The sequence below is a fragment of the Physeter macrocephalus genome, chromosome 2 (assembly GCF_002837175.3).
Source record: "Physeter macrocephalus isolate SW-GA chromosome 2, ASM283717v5, whole genome shotgun sequence".
Taxonomy (NCBI): Eukaryota; Metazoa; Chordata; class Mammalia; order Artiodactyla; family Physeteridae; genus Physeter; species Physeter macrocephalus.
Window position 1 is genome coordinate 9,676,468 of NC_041215.1, and position 23,135 is coordinate 9,699,602.

At 37.5% G+C, this 23,135-nt stretch overlaps 1 protein-coding gene across 3 annotated transcripts in view; it reads left to right on the top strand.

Moving 5' to 3' along the window:
* Positions 1–23,135, top strand: part of RNF130 (ring finger protein 130) — a 125,306-nt gene that overhangs the window by 37,484 nt on the left and 64,687 nt on the right. For all 3 annotated transcript variants that reach the window (XM_024116296.1, XM_028498056.2, XM_028498060.2), the window contains exon 3: positions 11,864–12,114. In XM_024116296.1, coding sequence (XP_023972064.1) covers positions 11,864–12,114 — 251 coding nt within the window. The remainder of the gene's footprint in view (positions 1–11,863; positions 12,115–23,135) is intronic.

Consider the following 23,135-nt stretch of genomic DNA (forward strand, 5'->3'; position numbering starts at 1 on the left):
AGCTGATCTCCCTGTGCCATGCGGCTGCTTCCCACTAGCTATCCACCCTACATTTGGTAGTGTATATATGTCCATGCCACTCTCTCACTTCGTCACAGCTTACCCTTCCCCCTCCCCATATCCTCAAGTCCATGCTCTAGTAGGTCTGAACAGATTTACATTTACAGAAAAATTGCAGATAGTACAAATAATTCCCATAGACCCTGCACCCAGTTTCTCTTATTATTAAGATTTTAATTTAGTATGGTACATTTGTTATAATTAATGAACCAATATTGGTACATTATTATTAACTAAAGTCCATACTTTATTGAGATTTCTTTAGTTTTTATCTAATGTCCTTTTGTAGTTCCAGGATCCCATCCAGGATATCACATTACGTTTGGTCATTATGTCTCCTTAGGCTCCTCTTGGTTATGACAGTTTTTTGAGGACTACTGTTCAGGTATTTTGTAGAATGTCCTTCAGTGGGATTTGTTTGTTTTCCTTATGATTAGACTGAGGATATGGGTTTGGGGAGAAGACCACAGAGGTAAAGTGTCATTCTCATCATATCATATCATGTACTACCAATATGAGTGATCACTGTTGATGCTGACCTTGACCACCTGGCTGTTTGTCAGGCTTCTCCACTATAAAGTTTCTCTTTTAGGACTTCTTTAGTAGTCCAGTGGTTAAGAATCCGCCTTCCAGTGCAGGGGATGCGGGTTCAATCCCTGGTCGGGAATCTAAGATCCCACATGCCGTGGGGCAACTAAGCCCATGCATCGCAACTACTGAGACCACACGCCACAACTAGAGAGCCTGTGTGCTGCAACTACAGAGCCCATGCGCTCTGCAGGCCGCATGCCACAACTAGAGAAAAGCCTGTGTGCCACAACGAAAAGATCCTGTGTGCCACAACTAAGACCTGATGCAGCCAAAAAAAATTATAATAATAAAATAAATAAATAAGGTTTCTCTTTTCTCTCTTCCATGCAACACTCTTCAGGAGGTCATTGTGCACAGCCCACACTTAAGGAGTGGGGAGTTAGGCTTCCCCTCCTTAGGGTAAAGTATTACATATTTACTTGGAATTATTTCATCTGATTGATTCATCTCTTCTCTATTTATAATTTATTCATTCATTTATATGTATCAGTATGGACTCATGGATATTTATTTTATACTTTGTATTGTAATACAGTGTTACTTTGCTTATTTTTTTGCTCAAATTATTTCAGCTTTGGCCATTGAGAGTTCTTTCAGTTGACTCCTGTGTCCTTTGACATGTTGCCATTGCCATGGGTGTTGGTTTTTTGTTTGTTTTGCTTTTTTGAGCACTTCCTTCTTTTCTGGTTCTGTAAGATGCTCCAGGATCATCTTGTATATATTTCCTGTCCCAGTCCTAGAATCAGCCATTTCTCCGAGGAACCCTAGTTTCCATTTATTGGAGAATGATATTAGAAACCAGGCTCTGGGTATTAGGTGTACTTGTTACTACTAAGGTTCTGTTGCTTCTGGGCCTTCCCATTTGACAGAGCAAGGAAATATATGTGTGTTTACTAATACCTGTATATGCACATATCTATAAATATTTCTACATATAACCATTTGTATCTATATTAAGCTAAGAATAAGTTCATACTTAGGTCTCCAATTCTAATCCATTACATTCTAATCCATTACATTACATAGATCATTCTAATTTTCTCTCTTTGCTTATCTGTAAACTCCCACTCCAAAGCAAGAAACCTGGCTGACACCAACCACCATCCATTTTCTTAATTGTTCAGTTCACTGAGCTCTCAGACTTAGAAGTTCTTAAACATAAGTAACATATTGTAAGGCCTTTGGAGTGCTGGTGCTTGGCGTGAAAGCTAATGTAAATTACTTTCTTCTCAACTTAAATCTTCCTTGGCTGGAATGCCTAACTGTGTGTACTTAACTTTTCTTTCTCCACTCATTAAAAAATTTTTATCAAGAACTTGTACATAATTTATAAGCTTTTACACAGCAAAGGAAACCATAAACAAAACGAAAAGACAACCTATAGACTGGGAGAAAATATTTGCAAGTGGTTCAACTGACAAGGGCTTAATTTCCAAAATATACAAACAGCTCACATAGCTCAATATCAAAAAACAAACAACCCAATCGAAAAATGGGCAGAAGACCTAAAGAGACATTTCTCCAGAAAAGACATACAGATGGCCACTAGGCACATGAAAAGATGTTCATCATCACTAATTATTAAAGAAATGCAAATCAGAACTACAATGAGTTACCACTTCACACTGTTCAGATGGCCATCATTAAAAAGTTTACAAATAATAAATGCTGGAGAGAGTGTGGAGAAAAGGGAACCCTCTTACACTGTTGGTGGGAATGTAAATTGGTGCAGCCACTATGGAAAACAGTATGGAGGTTCCTCAAAAAACTAAAAATAGAGTTGCCATATGATCCAGCAACCCCATTCCTGAGCATATATAAAGACAAAACTATAATTCAAAAATATACATGCACCCCTATGTTCATATCAGCACTATTCACAATAGCCAAGACATGGAAACAACCTAAATTTCCATCAACAGATGAATGGATAAAGAAGATGTGGTATATATATATATATATATATACACAATGGAATATTACTTGGCCTTAAAAAAGAATGAAATAATGCCATTTGTAGCAACATTGACGGATCTAGAGATTAACATACTAAGGGAAGTAAGTCAGAAAGAGAAAGACAAATACCATATGATATCACTTATATTTGTAATCTAAAATATGTCACAAATGAACATATCTATGAAACAGACAGAGAACAGACTTGTGGTTGCCAAGGGGGAGGGGGTATGGAGGAGGGAAGGATTGGGAGTTTGGGATTAGTAGATGCAAACTATTATATATAGGATGTATAAACAACAAGGTCCTACCACTGTATAGCACAGGGAACTATATTCAGTATCCTGTGATAAACCATAATGGAAAAGGATATGAAAAAGAATATGTGTACATATAGCTGAATCACTTTGCTATACAGCAGAAATTAACACAACACTAAATCAACTATACTTCAATAAAATTTTTTTAATTGAAAAAAACTTGTAAGAAAACATAAATATAAGTATCTTAACTTGAAAATGACACAAAACTAGGTGGATTTTGGAACATATAACAACAAAAAGAAAGTATTCATTAGGTGAGCCTGCAAATGGATTAAAAAGAAGTTAGTAACAAGGTTTTGTGGAGACGTGGCTTAAGTAACAGTTCAAGTGGAGGACAGCTGGGAACCTTCAATCATGTAAGCTCAGCATATGCTAACTGTGCCATGGCTGCTAAAAAAAATATATTGAAGGCTTGGCCTGTATCCCTGTGAACATAATATTCAGATGAAGGAAGACATTAGTCTCATACTGCTCTTGATATTGGAAGTATTCATTCTTTGTTGAAAGAATTGAAAAAGACATTTAAAAATGATGTCCAAAAATGAACAGGATGGAAAAAGTCTATAAACGTGTTTTATCAAACACAGTTTGGAATTTGAGCGTCAAAATGAATAATGATAGTATTTTAGACCATTAAGTAAAAAAAAAAAATAGTAACTGTGACTTCATATTGATCTAAAAAGTAAAATAAATTGAAAGTTTGATGAGGAATGGAATACTTACCTGGTCTCGAAATACCTCCCTACAGAATATTTAATAATTACTAGGGGAAAAAGAGTAACTTCACAGTGGAAATGCCTGGAGGACATCTCTTTTACGAAATGATCAAAGTGAATGTCACCAGTAATGGAATATACCAAAACTGCGCCACTTGGGAGTATTCACTGAAAAGAGCACAGCATCACTTCTGTGATGTTACTGCCAGAGGTATATGACCTGAGTCTAGTCACAAGGAAACACCAGATAAATCCAGAATGAGGGACATTCTACAAAATAACTGGGCTGTAGACTTCAAAAGTGTCAAGGTCGTGAACATCAAGCAAAGTCTGAGAATCTATTCCAGTCTGATGGAGACTAATGAGACATGACAGTTAAATGCAATGCATGGCTCTCATCTGGGCCGCTATAAAGGACATTATTGGGAAATTGAGTAAATTGAATGGACTCTTAGGTTAGTAATATATCAGTATTAATTTCCTGATTTTGATGGTTGTACTCTGTTTATAAATGGTTTTTTTGTAGAATATACACTAAATATTTGGGGGTGATGTGGCATCATGCCAGTAACTTACTCTTGAATGGTTTGGGGGAGAGGTTTTTATATGATATTTCTAACTTGTAAATGTTAGATTCTTTAAAAAATCTTTTTAAAAAAATAATAATTTGGGACTTTGTGAATAATTAGTATGGAGAAAAGACTGAGGTGGAGCCCCAGGGAAGATGTCTTTGACTATCAGAAGGACTGTTGTCCTTTTGAGGAATTTTCATTGATTCTAGAAGGTGTTTCTTATATTTGATGGCATCTTACAGTTTATTGACAGGATACAGTGATGATGCACCTTACAGTTGATGGTATTTTACACCATTAGTAAGTGAAATACAGTTTATTCAGTGGTGCTTCTCCAGAGAAGAGAACCAAGAACCATGAATGAGCATTTAGGAATCAAGATTTTAGTTATAAAAAAGACCTTTCTCATACTTAAAACTACCCATGGATAGAACCAGTTACCTAAGAGTCAGTAATTTATAGGGTGTTACTGTATTATGTGAAGATGACCCCTAAGAAGTCTTCTAACTAAAAGATTTGATGACTCTCTTAGTGTCTGGTGATGTCTTCCTAATTATTTTCCTACCGTTCTGCCTCTCTACATGAAGGAAGAAAGTGGCTTTCTTTTCCATGCTGGTCTTTGCTCCTGCCATGTTTTCTTTTTTATGATGTAGAGATTACCTGATGAGTGCATACAAGCAGGAGACAGTATAAGAAAAGAAACTTGACATTTGAGTGCTGGGCATTGAGCCTTTGCTCCACTTGTGTGAGGTTGAAGAACTTCCTACTCAAAGAATAAAAGAACAAGGATTCAGTAGACCCTTGTTCTTTTTGAGGACAAACTACAGTTGAGGATCATCAGGAATTATCAAGCAACTCTGGAATCGCTCGGTGGCTCACACATGCAGCTCCTGTATGTCAGCCTCGGGGCAGGAGGTTTAGGTTCAAACTTCAGCACAATTTCAAGTTAGTCAGTGTTGTGAACCTTGTGGGCATCAGCTGTATACCCATGGTGCTGGCATTTTCTTGAATCAGTACAGCTGCTTTCAAACCAGTGCACTTCCACAATGACAAAACTTCACCTTTCTTTCTCTTGCTCCACACCCTGTGTCCCTCCTTTATCACAGTCATTCACTTCCCTGCCTGTCACTTCTCAGAGGCCTTGACTCCTGACTGACTTACCCACACATGGTCCTGCCATCATCCTGGCCAACTTCAGAATCCTTGTGGAGAGTGAACACCCAAACCTAAAATTCTTTCCTCAGATCCTTTGACCATTCCACCTCACCAGGAACCTAGGCCTCATTATCTCCTGGAATTTTTATATCTCTGGAGTCTCAACTCCAGTGTCCTATTCTCCAACTATTGCTTCTTCTCTTTCTCTCCCTCTCCTGTCATTTGGGTTTGTTGAAGCTTCCTGTTCCTTGGGCTCTCTCTCTGTTTTCTCCCACTTATCCTCCTCCACACTTCACACTTGCATTCTACTTAGATCATGAGCCACTATTTCAGTCACTTTGACAGCTTCATTTGGTTAAGAAGTGTCTGCCATCACATGACTGTCAGTTACCTTTAGGTCCATTTGCCTCCCAAAATGCCCTGAATGTCAAGGAGTTTGAATTTTATTTAGTTAATAGAAGGGACACATGAAAGTCTTTGAACAGAGGAATGACATGACAGATGTGTTTTAGAAAAACCACTGACAAATCTCAGCAGGAGATCTATAATTGATATAACCTGTCATCCACATTGATCAGAATTACTGCTGTATTCCTTTCATAAAAGAATGTAACATCTTTTTTTCTCCCTGACTTCTTTAAGGGTTCAGTGAAGAGACAAGTGAATACTACGTTTGAAGAAGTGAAGGTATTGTAGATTAACATCTGAGAAGGACTTAAGTCAGTGGAAGTGAGAGTTAAGAGAAGCCCTCAGATCATAAGTGAGCAGATTCATTGAGGCACAAGCACACAGGGCTCAGCCAGTCTGTGCAATATGACTGGCAGGTTAGTACAGAAAATCCCTGACCTACACCTACCTGTTCCTTCAGCAGCAGCCATTCTAGACCTTTAAAGAAATTTTAATTTCTGTAACTTACAATATATGGTGTTCTGCTTTACATATAAAGAGGTCATTGAATTCTATAGGAATAACTGATGCCACTATCAGAAGTTATAAAAGTATCATTGCAGACACTTAATGTGGGAATGCAGCATTCCCCTGAGCTATTTTTTATGGGAAATTTCCTAAAATTATTTAAGAGCTTTAAAATTCCTTAAAACTTTGGCAGCTGATTTGAGCTTAACAAACAAGTTCATCTATTAAGGCATAAAACCTCTGCTAAATGGGATTTTGCAGGTCAGCTTATAGTACAAAAGTGAAAGAGCTTATAGTAAAAGCACTTTCTCCACTTGTGGCCTAGTGCCTCAAACAGTTCATTTGCTCTTTTCCTGTATCTGCCTTTCTAGAGTTAAAGTATCAGCTGCCCGGCTGAATTGGGCTTGCCCTGAGAGTCATTCTCAGGAGCCAGGTGACTGAGACAGTTGAGGGGAGAGGCTGGTGATTTCTGATACTTCCCAACTGCGGGGACTCCCTGAGCTGAAGCTCAAATCCTCTTGGAAGCCAGGAGGATTGTGTTGGTCAGCAGATACCTGAGTGTTTCCCAAGGTGGTGGGAGAAATTAGAGAGAATAGGACTTCCAAAATGTTGTGGTGGGGGCTTTGTGGTTTCCTCCAAAGAATGCCTTCCTCTGCTTTCCGTGAGTAATAATAATACAAGTAGAATAAGCTCAGTAAACTGTAGCATTTACTGAGCATCAGCCATGAAGCCTGAAGGTAATATCATTTTTTGAAAGAAGAAACTGAAGTTCAGAGAGGTTAAGTATCATGCTGGAATTTGAACTTAGACATTCTGACTTCAGGGCCCAAAGGAGGTTAATTCTGAGGTTCATTTTTTGGCCCCTGAAAATTGATTTTGTAGTCAGGATTATAGCAGCATTACCATATTTTTCCACTTACCCTTTTTTCCCATTAAAAAATAGAAGTGCTAGGTGTTGCGGGGAGGGGGACTCTTTTTTACAGAAAAAATGCCAACCCAGAAGTTCTGTTTATTTAGTAGGAAAAAAGATAAGTAGAAAAATATTGAGTATAGAACCACTTTACAAAATGTAGAAGAAATCATAGTGTTAAAAAAATCACCATTTTGCAAACACTATTGTAGTAACTGATTCAGGTGGGCATTAGTGGGTGCTCAGCGTTGAATGAAAGATTATTATTAGCCAAGTGATAAAATTCGCCTTCATCAATAAAGGTAAAACCCGACATATGCTTCCTGATGTAGCATGCTAGAAGGACATAACATCACCTGTGTAGCATTCCTACCAAAAATGTTTACTTTGGAGATCTAATCATGAGGAAACAATCAGACAAATCCAGGTTGAGGGACATTTTTAAAACATATTTCCTGGACTCATCAAAAAAGTTAATGTCGTGAACAACCAAAAGGGACTGAGGAACCTGTTTTAGATCAGAAGAGACTAACAAGAAGAGACAACTAAGCACAGTACCCACAAGGCCTGGGTACTCAACTAACCTAAACAGTTCTGAGAGTCATTATTAGAATCAGTCAGAAGTATTTTGAATGTGGACAGTATGTTGCAGAACAATGTCATATCAGAGTTCAGTTTCTTGAGTATGATAAATGAACTGTGTCCTTGTTCTTAGGAGATAATGCTGAAGTATTTAAGAAGGAAATGTCATAATGTTTGCAACTTATTCTCAATTGGTTCAGCAAAAATAAATACACACAGAAAAGGTGAAGTGTTACCAGTTGACAGATCTAAATAAAAAGTGCATGAGTATTCATATAGTATTGAAACTATACTGTAGGCTTGAAAATTCTCAAAATAAAAGAAGAAAGAATGGAATTGTTTATTGAAGTAGCCATACTCAAGCAGAGGAAACAGATTCACATTAAAGAATAACAATGGAGAAAGTTTTCAATAAAATAGGTGAAATCAGGTATCACAACTAGGTTTTTACTTAATTGGCATCTCTGGCAAATTAATCCTGGCTGCTGGGCATGTTGAAATGCATGGGATTCTGAGGCCATATTCATGATTTATTTGCATTGTTTGCCAAGGGCTTCAGATGTGAGAGTGGTGATGAATGTTCCAAATATTTGTCATCTTTCCTTGAATATTCACATCATTACAGTCTAACTAGTTCTTAACTCTTTATCAGTCACTACTTGATCTAACCCTAATTGTATCCTGAGCTTACATATTCTCTGGCATTAATATCCTCCCCCCACCCCACCCCACCCCAGAAGCTGGGCCAAGGCTTCACAGTCTTTAAAAGTGAAGTGTCTGAGGCAATCCTTAAATTAAGTTCTTTGAGCCCAGATCACCTTTATGGGTGGGGAATGAGGAGGTCTGTGAACCACTCCTGAAATTAGAAGGGGGTGCCCTACCATCAGATTCTCTAAGGGATTTACGACCTAAAATGGTTGAGACTAATGCCTTTGCTGGTATTCTGATTATCTGCTGTAATTATTTTTCACTTTGTTTGACCAGCAGTGTTTTAGTCTCCTTTCCTGTCACTCTTCGCAGTCTCCTCCATTGCAGTAGCATCATGAGACTACCTGTGTTTGGCTCCTCTCTCTAGTCCCTTTAAAATTGTCCTTTGCCCTTTGAGAGCAGATGCAGTTTTCATGTAATCAAGAGCAAGTGTAAAGGAAAAAGCACTCCTGTATGTCTCTTTTACTACTCACACAGAAAACTTCACTTCCGACACTTCTAGTCACCAAATGTTTGTGGGGTTTTCCCCATACCAAGCAATTTTCAGCAACACTAGCTGGTGTCCTGTAATTCAATTTGATTCTGACACTATCTGCCTGGGGTTAGCATCAGATCCCACAAGTTAAGGGCTCAGTCCCACAAGGCATCCCCCCCGCCACGCCACCGCTTCAGAAGCCAGTTGCAAGTCCCACGTTGTCACCAGTACTTCTGACCCACCAGCTGTAAGTTGAGGTTCCCACAACCCCCTTCTCCGGTCCAAAAATTTGTTAGAATGGCTCACAGAACTCAGGGGAAAACTTACATTTACTGATTCATTATAAAGGATATAATAAAGAATACAGGTGAAAACGTACATAGGGCAAGGTGTGTGAGAAGGGGCTCTCTGGCATGCCATCCTCTCACCACCTCCATGTGTTCACCAACGTGGATGCCCTCTGACCTCCATACTTTGGCATTTTTATGCAGGCTTCACGTCTCTAGTCCCTCTCCCTCCCCAGAGGATTGGGGGGTGGGGCTGAAAAGTCCAAGCTTCTCATCATGGCTTGGTCTCTCTGGTGACCTGCCCCCATCCTGCAGCTATCCAGGAGCCCACCAAGATTCACCTCATTAGAACAAAAGACACTTCCATCACCCAGGGAATTCCAAGGGTTTTAGGAGCTCTGTGTCAGGAACCAAGGTCAGAGACGTAATGTTAGAACAAAAGATGCTCCTAGTGCTGTCACTTAGGAAATTGCAAGGGTTTTAGGAGCTTTGTCCCCGGAACCAGGGACAGAGACCAATATGTATCTTTTCTACTATTTCACAGCAGGTAATTTTCCACTCTCTTTGCAAAGTGAACATTAAGGAGCCTTGATGATAGGATATGCTCAATAAATACTTTTGAAGGGATGGTTGAAATAATTAAATGCTTCTTCTCCCAAACAGCTTTCCAATTGAAATTAGGTGGTGCTCATTTAGTGTTGTTTGAATGAATGACATTATATGGATTGGTTCCCTTGGCTACCTGTGCAGCTTTCCCAGCTCCTTTTCCAGCTTGAGTCTTCAAGAGGGAGCCTCAGAACTGATTTCTAAAACCATTTGTACCTGGTGTGATTATAAAGCAATGAGACTGATTGTCATGTGTTGTTTGTGGGATCCGTCTCAGTTACTTTATAGCCATACCTGGTATCTTATACTGCAGATCATTGCCTGTTGAACAACATTTTAAAAGCACTTAAGGTTTCTAAATGGAAATTTTAAATGGTTTAGCATCGTTTTATGATTTTTTTTCTGACTTACTGATCAGAGCTCTTACTTCAGAAGGATAATTAGAGTTAACTTTGTTGCTTTCTTTAATTTTGCAGTTTTCTTTCTGTTTTTGGATTTTTAATCAGTATTCTGATAAACTGCTGATAAATTCTGATGAAATGACTGGCACAATTTTGAATAAGGTTATACAAAGGTGTATGTTCCGTTGGGTTAAACTTTTCATAAAACTTTTTATTATTTCTTTTCAGTTGTATATGGTCTTTTGACTGCACATTGTACAGTCCTTTTAGTTAAATAGTCCTTTAATTAGTTAAATATAAATGAAACATAAATGAAATATTTAGTAGTAGTAGTCATTGAAGCCTTCAAAAGGGCAAGTTTGGGGGGTGTTGATTTTGTTTTGGTGGTTTACATTTATATGCAAAAACTTTATTCAGATTTAAGTAAGTGGTTACAATTTTCTCTTTCCCCAAATAAAATGTCTATTCTCCTTCCTTTGACCCCCACAGTCTCGGGGCTTTTTGAAGAAGGCCTATTGTAAAAGTTGCATGTTGCCACAGGCAGCTTCACCTTATGAAAGGATGATCACTGACAGCTGGATTGGTGGTAGAAAGGCTTCTCTTTTTGCTTAAAAGAAAGTGGGAAATTATTCCCTTTCTGGAGAAGGAAAGGGATAGAAATTTCATGCTGTGCATAGGAGAGAGAGTCACTTGCCTTTACTGTATTACTGCTTATGTAATTGAAAGAACTGGACAACTAGGAGAGCAACTTACAAACATCCTTATAAGTAACTTAGTGGCTGTAGCAGAACCTCTGGACAGCTGTTAGAAGCTGCAAGTATTTTGATGCCAGACTAGTCCAGAGTTTTGAAGTTTGGACATTTCTCAGGAAGGGTTTGATTTCCACAGGATTTCTGGGGTAAATGAAAAAGGAACCTTCCTCCAGTCCGACCTACACATAGGATCAAAGTTAGTTTCAACTGTTATTGTTTAAAGATACCACCATTTGGCATTTTGCTGTTGGAACTCTATTATCAGATTTGTGTCCTAAGTCAGTGAAATTATAAAACTGTATATCCTGTACTTCTGCTTCTTTCTATTCCTTGTGCTAGTTCTACACACAATAGATGCTCCATAAACATTTGTAAGAAAGATTAATGTAAAAAGTACCAATTTTTGTACTGTAAATGTTTTTCACCTTTTTATAAGGAGTTGGGACTCTCGAAAGAACATTTTAAGATGGAAAAAGTTTTACAGTGAAAACCTGCCATGATTTTATCACATTTCTATTGGTGTATAATACAATGCTGTGTACCGTCTTCTGTTACATTTGGCTGATTTAATAATCTGTTTTTTAAATATAGTTGTAAGATAAGTTTATGGTTCTTAACACTGCAATCATTTATGCTTTAAGTGCGTTTAAGTCTTAAGTAGTACACAACAAATTTCTGTTCCCACTTGGTGCCAGCATACCCAACTGCAACTTCATTTCATTTGAAAAGTTGAATCTGCAAACCCTTGCCATTAGCAAAAATTACAGTAGTTTTGCTAAGTAGCATTTTTATATATTTGATGTTCTATAAATTTTAAATGTCACTTGAGTATATATATTTATTTTACATTACAGGCACTGGAGATATTATTGCTGTCATGATTACAGAATTGAGGGGTAAGGATATTTTGAATTACCTGGAGAAAAACATCTCTGTACAAATGACAATAGCGGTTGGAACTCGAATGCCACCAAAGAACTTCAGCCGTGGCTCTCTAGTCTTCGTGTCAATATCCTTTATTGTTTTGATGATTATTTCTTCAGCATGGCTTATATTCTACTTCATTCAGAAGATCAGGTACACAAATGCCCGGGACAGGAACCAGGTGAGCTACCAGTACTCTATATTGATTGATGCTTACTGGCCATAATTCATAGACATCTGTTGTAATCATACATAATATGAATATTTTTCATTAAAAAAAGTGGTAACCCTCAGTCATTTTAATATGTCGAAAACATATCTACACAAGTATTTTAAGGATATTTGAAATACCTAAATGGAGAAATTATTAAATTTACAGTGATCACTTGGAATATTCCAGGTAAATGGTTAGCTTAATATCATAGTGTGATCTAGCTAATTCTGGTAATTTGAAGAAATATTACAAAGTTGCATTTTTAAGCTGGTAACATTTGTTGGCGGTGGCAGGGGAGTTGGAAGGGTGGGGGAGGGAGACTTTTCACTATATATATTTTTGTTCCATGTGAAATTTTTTTCCCATGTGAATTTTGAACTATGTATTATCTATTCAGAAAAAATAAATTATCTGTCCTATTTAAGCTTAGCCATGGGGCAGTGATGAGGTGGGGAAGGACCAATAGAAGAGATATATCTAGATAGTCATCCTAGAAATTCCATTGACCAGTGCAGTGGATTTCAGATGAATGAAGACACAGAAAAGACAGTATACTGCCCTGTAGTAAAGGGCTTGCAGATGGTTTTCTGTGAGTTTATTACTTAGTTTGTTTGATGTGTTATATATAGAATATCTACCCTGGAGCCAGGTTTGAGGTATTAGGTCCCATTACCAGTCCTATGCTTTTCTAGGACACTAAGAAGTAAATTGCTTGGAGAGTGGTTTGAAGACAATTTTTATATAACACTATCCTCTCCTCAGTGTACATCTGAGCCCCCGTGGGGGGGGTGTGAAATTTTCATCCTTCCTCATTCTAGTGAAAAGAGCACAGACTTTGGTGTGGAGTTCAAATCCTGACCTTCTCACCAGTTTGCCCTTGTCCCTCTTGCACAGTTTTTTTAGCTTCTCAACTTGTTTCTGCATCTGAAAATATGTATAAAATATCTGAAAACTATAATTTATTGAACATTTGTGTGCCAGGCTCTATGCAGCGTCCTGTACATCTTTAAAATTTTTATCATGATAATTTTTATTATTTATAATTTCAGACTTACAGAAAGTTGCAAGAGTAATATAAAGTATTTCCTTGCCCAAATTCTTCAACTGTTAACATTTTACCATATTTCCTTTTTAACCATTTGAGAGTAAGTTTGAGATAAGATGCCCCTTTACCCTTACATACTTCATTGTGTACTTTCTAAAAGCAAGAACATTCTCTTATATAACCACAGTGTATGATTATCAAGATAATGAAATTAACATTAATATCATTATCTGATCTATAGACCTTTTCTAAGTTTTGTGAAATTATCTTAATAATGTCCTTTATAGCAAAGAAAACCCTGGATTGATCCAATCAAATTGTATATTGTGTTCAGTTGTCATGTCTCTTTTAATCTGTTTCATGACATTGACGTTATTGAAGAGTACGGGCCAGTTGTTTTGGATTTGAGCTTGTCTGATGTCTGATGTTCCTTCATGATTAGATCCAGGTTATATGCATTTTTGTCAGGAATACCAGTCCTCTACATTTGTTAGTTTTTTATTTTGAGATAGGTGTAATTTCACATACGTTTATGAGAAATAATACAGAGAGATCCCAAATACCCTTCACCCATTTTCTCCCAGCGGTAAAATCTTGCATAACTATAGTAAATATCACAACCAGGATATCAACATTGATACAATCCACTGATTTTATTCAGATTTCTCCAGTTAAACTTGTGCTGGTGTGTGTATAGTTCTGTGCAGTTTCAGGTGACCACCTCCACAGTCAAGATACAGACCCATTATCACAAAGATCCCTTGTGCAAATTCTTTTATAGCCACAGCCACCTCTCTCCTACACCCCTGCCTAACCCCTGACTACACTAGTCTGTTCCCCACTCTGTAGTTTTGTCACTTCAAGAATGCTGTATGAATGGAATCACATAGTATTTAACTTCTAGAGTTTGGATTTCTTCATCTAACGTAATTCCCTTGAGATCCTTCCAAATTGTTATGTGTCAATAGTTTATACCTTTTTATTGCTGAGTAGTATTCTATGGCTTGGATGTACTATAACTTGGTTAACGAAGTTGTTTCCAGTTTTGGCTATTATAAATAAAGTGACTATGAATATTCATGTACAGGTTTCTGTGTGAACATGAGTTTTCATTTCCTTGGCATAAATGTTCAGGAGTGCAATTTTTGAGTTATTATGATAAACACATATTTAATTTTGTAAGAAACTGCCATACTCTTTTCCCAAGCAGCTGTACTATTTTACATTCCCAGTAGAAATGTATCCCTGATACAGTTCCTCTGCATCCTTGACAGAATTTGGTGTTGTCACTGTTTTTCATTTTAGCCATTCTGATAGGTGTATAGTAATATCTCTTTTGTGATTTTAATTTGCATTTCTCCAATGACTACTGATGTTGAACATCTTTCATGTGCTAAATGCCACCTGTATATCCTCTTCAGTGAAATGTTTATTCGTGTCTTTTACCCATTTTCTACTGGGTTGTTTGTTTTCTACTGTTGAGTTTTGAGAGTTCTTCATACATTCTAAATACAAGTCTTTTGTTAGAACTGTGGTTTGCAAATATTTTCTCCCAGTTTCTCCCAGGGTCTTTTGAAGAGCAAAATTTTTAATTTCAATGAAGCTTAATTTATCAATTTTTCCTTTTATAAATTGTGCTTTTGCTGGCAAGTCTAAAAAAAAAACTCTTTGACTATCCCTAGATACCAAAGATTTTCTAATTTTTTTCAGAAAGTTTTACATTTAAGTCCATGATCCATTTTGAATTAATTTTTGTGTAAAGTGTGAGGTTTAGGTTGAGGTTCCTTTTTTTACTTATGTCTGTCCAGTATTGCACCTTTGTCAAAACCACAATGCTTGATTCCTTGCCTAATCTTTTCCTCCTTCTAATTCTTGTTTCCCAGCAACAAGTCACCTCTTTCAACTCCTTTATCTGTTCCTTCTGTTATTAACTTCATATAACTAAGTAGCATGCTATACTCCTTTTTTAAATAAATTAAAGGTGTTTTTAAAATATATTGCCATCATGAAAGAGTGAAAGTAAAATAATCAAGAGTAGCTCTAAAAGGGTGTTCTTGACAAGAAAACCCTAAAATATTGGTTTGAATGTAGTGCATCTCAAGGACTTTTGAAAAAAGCAAATGGTTTGTCCCAGGAGCCTGCTCTTTGACGGTACTGCTTTAATTAGCACCCACCATGGGGCCTGTGTGTGATGAAGGACTCAGCATAGTCACCATCTGGCGCAGGCCACAAACGGGAACTGGTTTTGCGGCTGACTGCACGCAGACTTCCTAAGCATTCTTCTCCAGACGCTGCTGTAGCAGAGTGGTATTCTGACCTTTGTTCCTCCTTCCGTTTTTCCTAAGGTTGAGAAGCACTTGATGAAATTTTTATGTGGCTTAAAAAGCTTAGCTTATTAAAGTTTAATACGAAGGTGGCAGCAACTCAGCTGGTTGAAACCTTTGGCTATTTTAAAAGAGAAACCAGAACTATTAGTGAAGAAAAATAAGTGAGTTTAAGGAGAGACTCATTTTCTCCCACAAACTGTCATCGTGAAGCAGTTCTTTCTACAGAATATGCTACCAAAGACAGCCATGCGTTGTGAATAACTTTCTAAGCACAGTGTAATGTACACAATTGATAACCATTTTACACTGGAATTAAGAATCTAATGCTTTGGCTTTTTAGTGTACTGCCAGGTCTCTGTGGTTGCTCTTCTTGAAAACTTGTTAGAATACATCTGAATACAAATAGGTCAGATGATGGCTGATGGTAAACTTAAATGTCACCTTCTAATAAGACAGTGATAGTTATTCCACACAAGAGGATAGATGTTTGGTGTGTTTTATTGAAAGGGTACTTAAGGTTTTTCTGAGAAATGTAAACTTGTTCACAATTACATAGTTAATATCGTACCCTTAATCCCAAAGTGGTCAAGTTTGACAAACCAGAACAATAAAACTTTTATTTTACTGTTAAGGAATAAGGCAGGTATTAAAAAATTCCATAACCTAGGACTACTGAGTTTAGAAGATCTTCTTATGAAAATCCCCTGTGAAAATGCATATGGTTTTAAGGTATTTAAAACTCATTGTAGCTTCTTGCCAAAATGTATATGCAGTATTCTTAGACTTTATACATATCTCAAGGTTACTGAAATGAAGTACGCTTTTGCTGCCCATTTTTATCTCGGAAGATAACTAACTGGAGAATGCACTTGCACGTGTGAGTATGGAAGAACACTGAATGTTCTTCAGAGGAAGGCTAGTACTTTGCATGTATAATCTTCAAAAATGGTGGGTTCAAAAGTCTTTTCCTTCCACATTGGAAGGGGAGAAGTTATTGTGCATACTGTCAAGGTTTTTCCCCTAGGAAAAGATTATGTAGTCAAAAAGGGACAGATTTCTTCTTAGTTGGATGGTAGATTGGATTTTATTATGTTTTTTAGGGATTAACAATTCCAGAAAAACTAGAAAAGGAAACTAGATTTTTGAACTGAGAATGTATTATTATTATTATTATTATTATTATTATTTTTGCTGTACGCGGGCCTCTCACCGTCGCGGCCCCTCCCGCTGAGGAGCACAGGCTCCGGACGCGCAGGCCCAGCAGCCATGGCTCACGGGCCCAGCCGCTCCGCAGCACGTGGGATCCTCCCGGACCGGGGCACGAACCCGTGTCCCCTGCATCGGCAGGCGGGCCCCCAACCACCGCGCCACCAGGGAAGCCCGAGAATGTATTATTTTACCACTTTTTAAGTATATTGCAAGTGTTCTATCTTCTTTTTCATGTCTTGCTATTATGATCAATGTACATAAATAAATACCACTTCCTATATTCAGAGACTATATGCCTTCTAAACATTATATCAAAGCTTAAGACTTTGTTTTTCTAGCACAAAATATTTTCTTGAGATCAGAGTGTTTCTAAGAGATTCAATTCTACATCCTTGGGGTTTAGCACAGGGCCTGGCATGTCACAGTATCTCAATGCTTAAATGAATTAAAGAATGAGATTACATTCTATTGGGAAGGCAGACAGGTGTAATCAAAATACCGTGTAGTATAAGAGTTATTCTTTTGGAGCAGAGTGATATTACTAGAGTGTTATCCAGAGGAGGTAGTGACATTTGAGCTGAATTTTAAAGGATGAATAAGACTTCATCAGACAGGAACTGGGTGGAAATTCAGGCAAAGGGATCATTTTCCACAGAGCTGTGGGGAGATAAAAGGAGAGACAGAAGAGTTGAATGGCATCAGAAATAGTAGGGAGGAGACCTGAGACTGAACTGATACTGGATGAGCATATTGACACTAGAAGATGAAGGGCTTGACTCTCATGCTGAAAAATTTAGACTTTACTCTCTAAGCAGTAAGGAGTCATCAAAGGTTTTTTATTATGTATCAGGAGAGGCTTGGGGGAAAGAGTTCTTAAAGAGGAAAATATTGAAGAGCAAAGGAAAATAATATTAATAAAGCAAGGTTATATAGAGAGCTGGGGGAGGGATTGGGGCACAGACAAATGGTTACCTTGGAAAACTGTTGGGGATACTTCTTTTCAGACAAAAGAGAAAAAGGTAGTAGTGATGAGAGAGTGAATGAAAGAAGGTGCTGACTACAAGACAGTTATTTCAGTCAGGGAAAAATTATATTTACAGCACCTGAATTTCACCAGTGTCTAAAAGAAGAAAGCCCTATTATCTGCTGATATAGACCTAATTCTGTATCTATGGGAGAGCTCTGATGACTGAACAGAAACCGGAGATGAATCTCATTAAAGTGACCTGCCATCAATATATTGTGAACCATCTGGCTTTGAACAGATCATTCCTGTTAAATTAAGCAGTATGAGTTGTTTTAAATTGTTTTCTACCAATTAAAAACTTTTGGATACTCTGCATCCAAATATAGAGTAGTGTTCACATTGGTATTCTTGATGTCTTTAACCAAGTGAAATAAATTAATCTAGCCCCTGATGGTAATATCCCTTCATATTTTATAATATGGGACGTCTTTTAGGCATTTATAATGGAAAAAGAACTGGACTAGAAAGTCAGGAGACCAAAGTTTCTGGTCCCAGCACTTTTACTAACTTTAGATAGATCACCTTAGTTCTCTCTGGATTTGGGTTTTCTCCTTTGTATAATAAAATGATGCATCCCTGTGGTTTTGTCCCATTCTATAATGTTCTGTGTGTGGTCAGGTGGAAACTTGAGTAGCTTTGTTAACTAAAGTCAGAAGTATGGAGAATATGAGTGGGTAGAGGGTTATGGGAAATGCTTTGGAGGCTCGGGTTGGTAGTTTATACTTAGTATATAGTGAGTCTCAAATTTTAGTATGCAAAAGAATCATGTGGGGGCACTTTTTACCCCTCCTTCCCCTCCTCTTTTTCTTCTCCTCCTTCTCCTCCTTTACTTTCAAAAACTGTGGATTCCCAAGACACCTCCCCCCTCCAGTCTTTTCAGGAAGTCTGGATATGACATACTTACCAGCTCTCAATCTGAGCAAATTACTTAATCTCTCTGTGCCTCAATCTCCTCTTCTGTAAAATGGGAATAATGTAATTCTTTCTCATAAAATGATTGTGAAGATGTCATGAGTCAGTACATGTGAAGGACTTACCACAGTACCTAGCACATGGTATGTACTGAATAAATCTTAGTTGCTATAAATATCATCGTTATTTCATATTATTATTAAGTACCTGGCATGGTAGTCAGGTGACGGTAAGGGATCTTAAAAAAAATGATCTTCACAAAAAGAATTTGTGCTTCATCTTAGATATTTGAGAGTCAGCATGACGCAAATAGTATTAAAACCAAGAGGTGGGGGAAAAATGGCTTTTAGACAGATTCAAGTAAGAGAACAAAATCATAGCTGAGGTATACCTGTCACAAAGTGATGGGAAATGTTTGAGGGAGGTATTTAAAACTCAAGGGATGGTCCAAAAGAAGCTAGTAACACAGAAGCCAAGTTCCAAGAAAAATATTACAATGAAGATATTTGACATTATTATCAAACACAAGGAAAAGATGTTTTTTTACTTTTGCTGCAGGAGGTTTTGAAAGTTCAGAAGTGATGATATATCTAAATATTTATGGGAGATCTCTAATTAGGTGCCCTACATACATTCAGATCAACTTGCTGAAGCTGAACTCCTCCCATCAGTGCCTTCTCTCCTCTCTCTGCCAGTCTCTCATCTACCGTGATGCCTCTCCCACATAGCCAGTCACTAACTAGAAAGCTGGGATGGCCATTCTTGACTTCCCTCTCTTCTCATTCCCCCGCATCAGTCAGTCATTAGGTTCTGTCAGTCTTACCTTCTAAATCTTTCTTACTTTGTTCTCTCCTCTTGCGCCACTAATACTTGCCTAATTCAAGCCCTACTTATCTCTCTGAAGTACTAGACTCTACCTGGTCTCTCTGTCTCCAGTCTTTTCTGTGTCACGTACATTCTTCTCTGGAAGTCAGATCTGAATTCTCCAAAATTCAGATCTCATCATGGAACTCTTTTGTTTAAAATTCTTCAGTAGAATTCTGATCTGAGCAGGATGGAAGCAGTGGGTATTTTGTTTAATCTTCCCAAATCCCTTTAAAAAATAAAAAGAACAGCTAGGATAGCAAAAGGAAAAACCCACAGACAGCATCTTCAATGATGCCAAGGAGCAGGGTACCTCCAAGAACTTCTGGAAAAGGAGTGGTCACGCCAGACAACTAGCAGCAGCAAGACCTGCACTGTAGCTCCAAGAAAAGGAGCCAAAAGAAGAAAAGGGTGGTCCTAAGAACCAGAAATCAGAAAGAGAGGGCTTCACTCAGAGGGGAAACCTCAGCAAATAAATCTGAGAACAACTGGTAAAATAGATATAGCACCACAGACTCTAATTTGTAAACAGTTGAAAAAAAAGACCTTGGAAACCCATTAAGGAACTTTAGGGAACACAGGGTGGTGGGGCAGCCTCAGCCCTTGAGGCAGTCAGTAACACACATGAGCATACACACTTAGCCTGGATGGATAGATGGATGGATGGATGGATGGATGGATGGATGGATGGATGGATGGATGGATGGATGGATCAATCTAGGTAAAAATTTTAAAACTGTAAAAAATATATGAGAAAAACTACAAAACACTCCTGAAAGACGTATATACTTAAACAAATATATATACCATATATATACAGTATATACTTAAACAAATGGAAAAGACACCTTCTTCCTATTGAATATAATCATTCAATACAATGAATGTATCAGTTCTTCCTAAATTCATTCATAAGTTTAACTTAAGCCCAATAAAATTATTTTCAGATATTTTTCTGGGGTTAGATAAGGTAATTATAAAATTTATTTAAAAGAATAAGTAATGAAGAAAAAAATCCTGAAAAAGAGGAGCAGTGAACAGGTGGCTAGCCACACCAAGTTTTATAATACCTAATAAAGCCTCTTATTTAAAAGAGTGTTAAGAGTTAATCCATGAATAAACAGAGCAATAGAACAAAATGCAAAATCCAAAAATAGACACAACTGAGTGTTGAAATTTAATACAAAGCATCACCTCAAATCAGTGGAGAAATATGAACTTTTTAGTAAATGGTTGTGGGACTGTTGGAAAAAGACAAAATTAGATCCATTCCTCAGTTGTACACCAGGATAAATTTCAAATGAAGCAGAGATCTAATTATAAACAATGAAACTACACATATTAGGAGGAAATGAAGGCTAAATTTTCCTTTTTGATGGAGAATTTGAATTAAGGCTCAAAATCCAGCAGGGTAATAAAGATAATTGATAAATTTGACTATTTTTTAAAGGAAAAATCCAAAAAATGAGTGATAAACTTAAAAAAAAGATACTTGCAATTTACATTACAAAGGGTTAATGACACTGATACATAAAGACCTCCCCCCCCAAAAAAAAGACGGAAAACCTGATAGAAAAAAATGGGCAAAAAAAATAAATAGTTCACCAGAAAGAAATGCAAATAGTTCTTAAAATGTTAAAAGATGTTCAACCACATTCATAAGTTAAATATGACTTAAAACCAAACTGAGATACACACTCATAAGTTAAATATGACTTAAAACCAAGCTAAGATTTCTTATTAATCAGTGCAGGGGAAAAAATATTCTAAGGTTTGACAACATACTTTCTTGACGAGGTTATAGGGAAAACAAGCATACTCATACATTGATGATGAGAATGCAAAATGTACAGTTCCTGTGGTGGGGAAGTGGGAATTTGTAATATCTTGCAAAATGCATATGCACTTATCCTTTGTCTTAGTAACCTCACTAGTAGGAAATTAGCCTGATAATGAACTTGCAAAAGTAAAAAATGAACATATTTTTTATACAATTCATTGTGATTTATTTATAATAACAAAAGACTTGAAACATTCAAATGTCCATCAATAGGAGTTTGCTTGAATAAACTAGCACTCTACGCATGAAATACTCTAAATGCAATGGAGTAGTGTATAGCTGTAAAAGACAGTGGTTTCTAAAGCTCTCTGGATGCTGCTATGGGGTGACCTCTTAGTGCAGTACAGTTTTAGCATACCAATTTATTGTAAGAAAGGGGGCGGGACCATGAAAACATTGATATATATATATAGGTATACATATCACATATATACATATATGCACACATACATAATGTGCGTTTATTTTCAAAAGGAAACAATGTAAGGATAAAGCAAAAATTAACATAAAAAGTTATTATTTGGGGGGAAGGGAACAGGATGGAGGAAATAGAGATTGATGAGACTTCCCCATACTGGTTTTATAGTTTTGACTTTGGAACCGTCTAAATGTTTTAGATATTATTTTTTAAAAACAAAGAAATCATCAAAATTGAAAATAAATGGAACCTAAATATATTTCAAGATGATGATATAAGCACATAGAGAAAGGAATTGTTTTAGGGGACTTTTCTTTGATAGTACATTTCTATTGGGATACATTCTAAGGATAAAAAGAAGTCTAAGCTGGAGCTTTCAGCAGCAAGGAGGTACTTGAGAACAAGCTCTTGTAAATGTGAAACTCTGGGCCATTGACTAACAATGTTTTCAAACAATAATAATGAGGACAGGACTCATCAAGCATACCGAGTATATGGGATTTTTAAAAAGCAGCCCACAGAATAGAACCAAGATGGCGGAGTAGAAGGACATGCTCTCACTCCCTCTTGCGAGAACACCAGAATCACAACTAACTGCTGAACAGTCATCGAAAGGAAGACACTGGAACTCACCAAAAAAGATAGCCCACATCCAAAGACAAAGGAGAAACCACAATGAGACAGTAGGAGGGGCACAATCACAATAAAATCAAATTCCATAACTGCTGGGTGGGTGACTCACAAACTGGAGAACACCTACACGATAGAAGTCCGCCCACTGGAGTGAAGGTTCTGAGCCACACGTCAGGCTTCCCAACCTGGGGGTCTGGCAACAGGAGGAGGAATTCCTAGAGAATCAGACTTTGGAGGCTAGCAGGATTTGATTACAGGACTCTGACAGGACTGAGGGAAACAGAGACTCCATTCTTGGAGGGCACACACAAAGTAGGGTGCGCATCGGGACCCACGGGAAGGAGCAGTGACCCCATAGGAGACTTAACCAGACCTATCTGCCCACCAGAGCAACACCCAGCTCTACCCACCACCAGTCCCTCCCATCAGGAAACTTGCTCAAGCCTCTAAGATAGCGTCATCCACAAGAGGGCAGACAGCAGAAGCAAGAAGAACTACACTCCTGCAGCCAGTGGAACAAAAACCACATTCACAGAAAGATAGACAAGATGAAAAGGCAGAGGGCTATGTACCAGATGAAGGAACAAGATAAAACCCCAGAAAAACAACTAAATGTAGTGGAGATAGGCAACCTTCCAGAAAAAGAATTCAGAATAATGATAGTCAAGATGATCCAGGACCTCAGAAAAACAATGGAGGCAAAGATCAAGAAG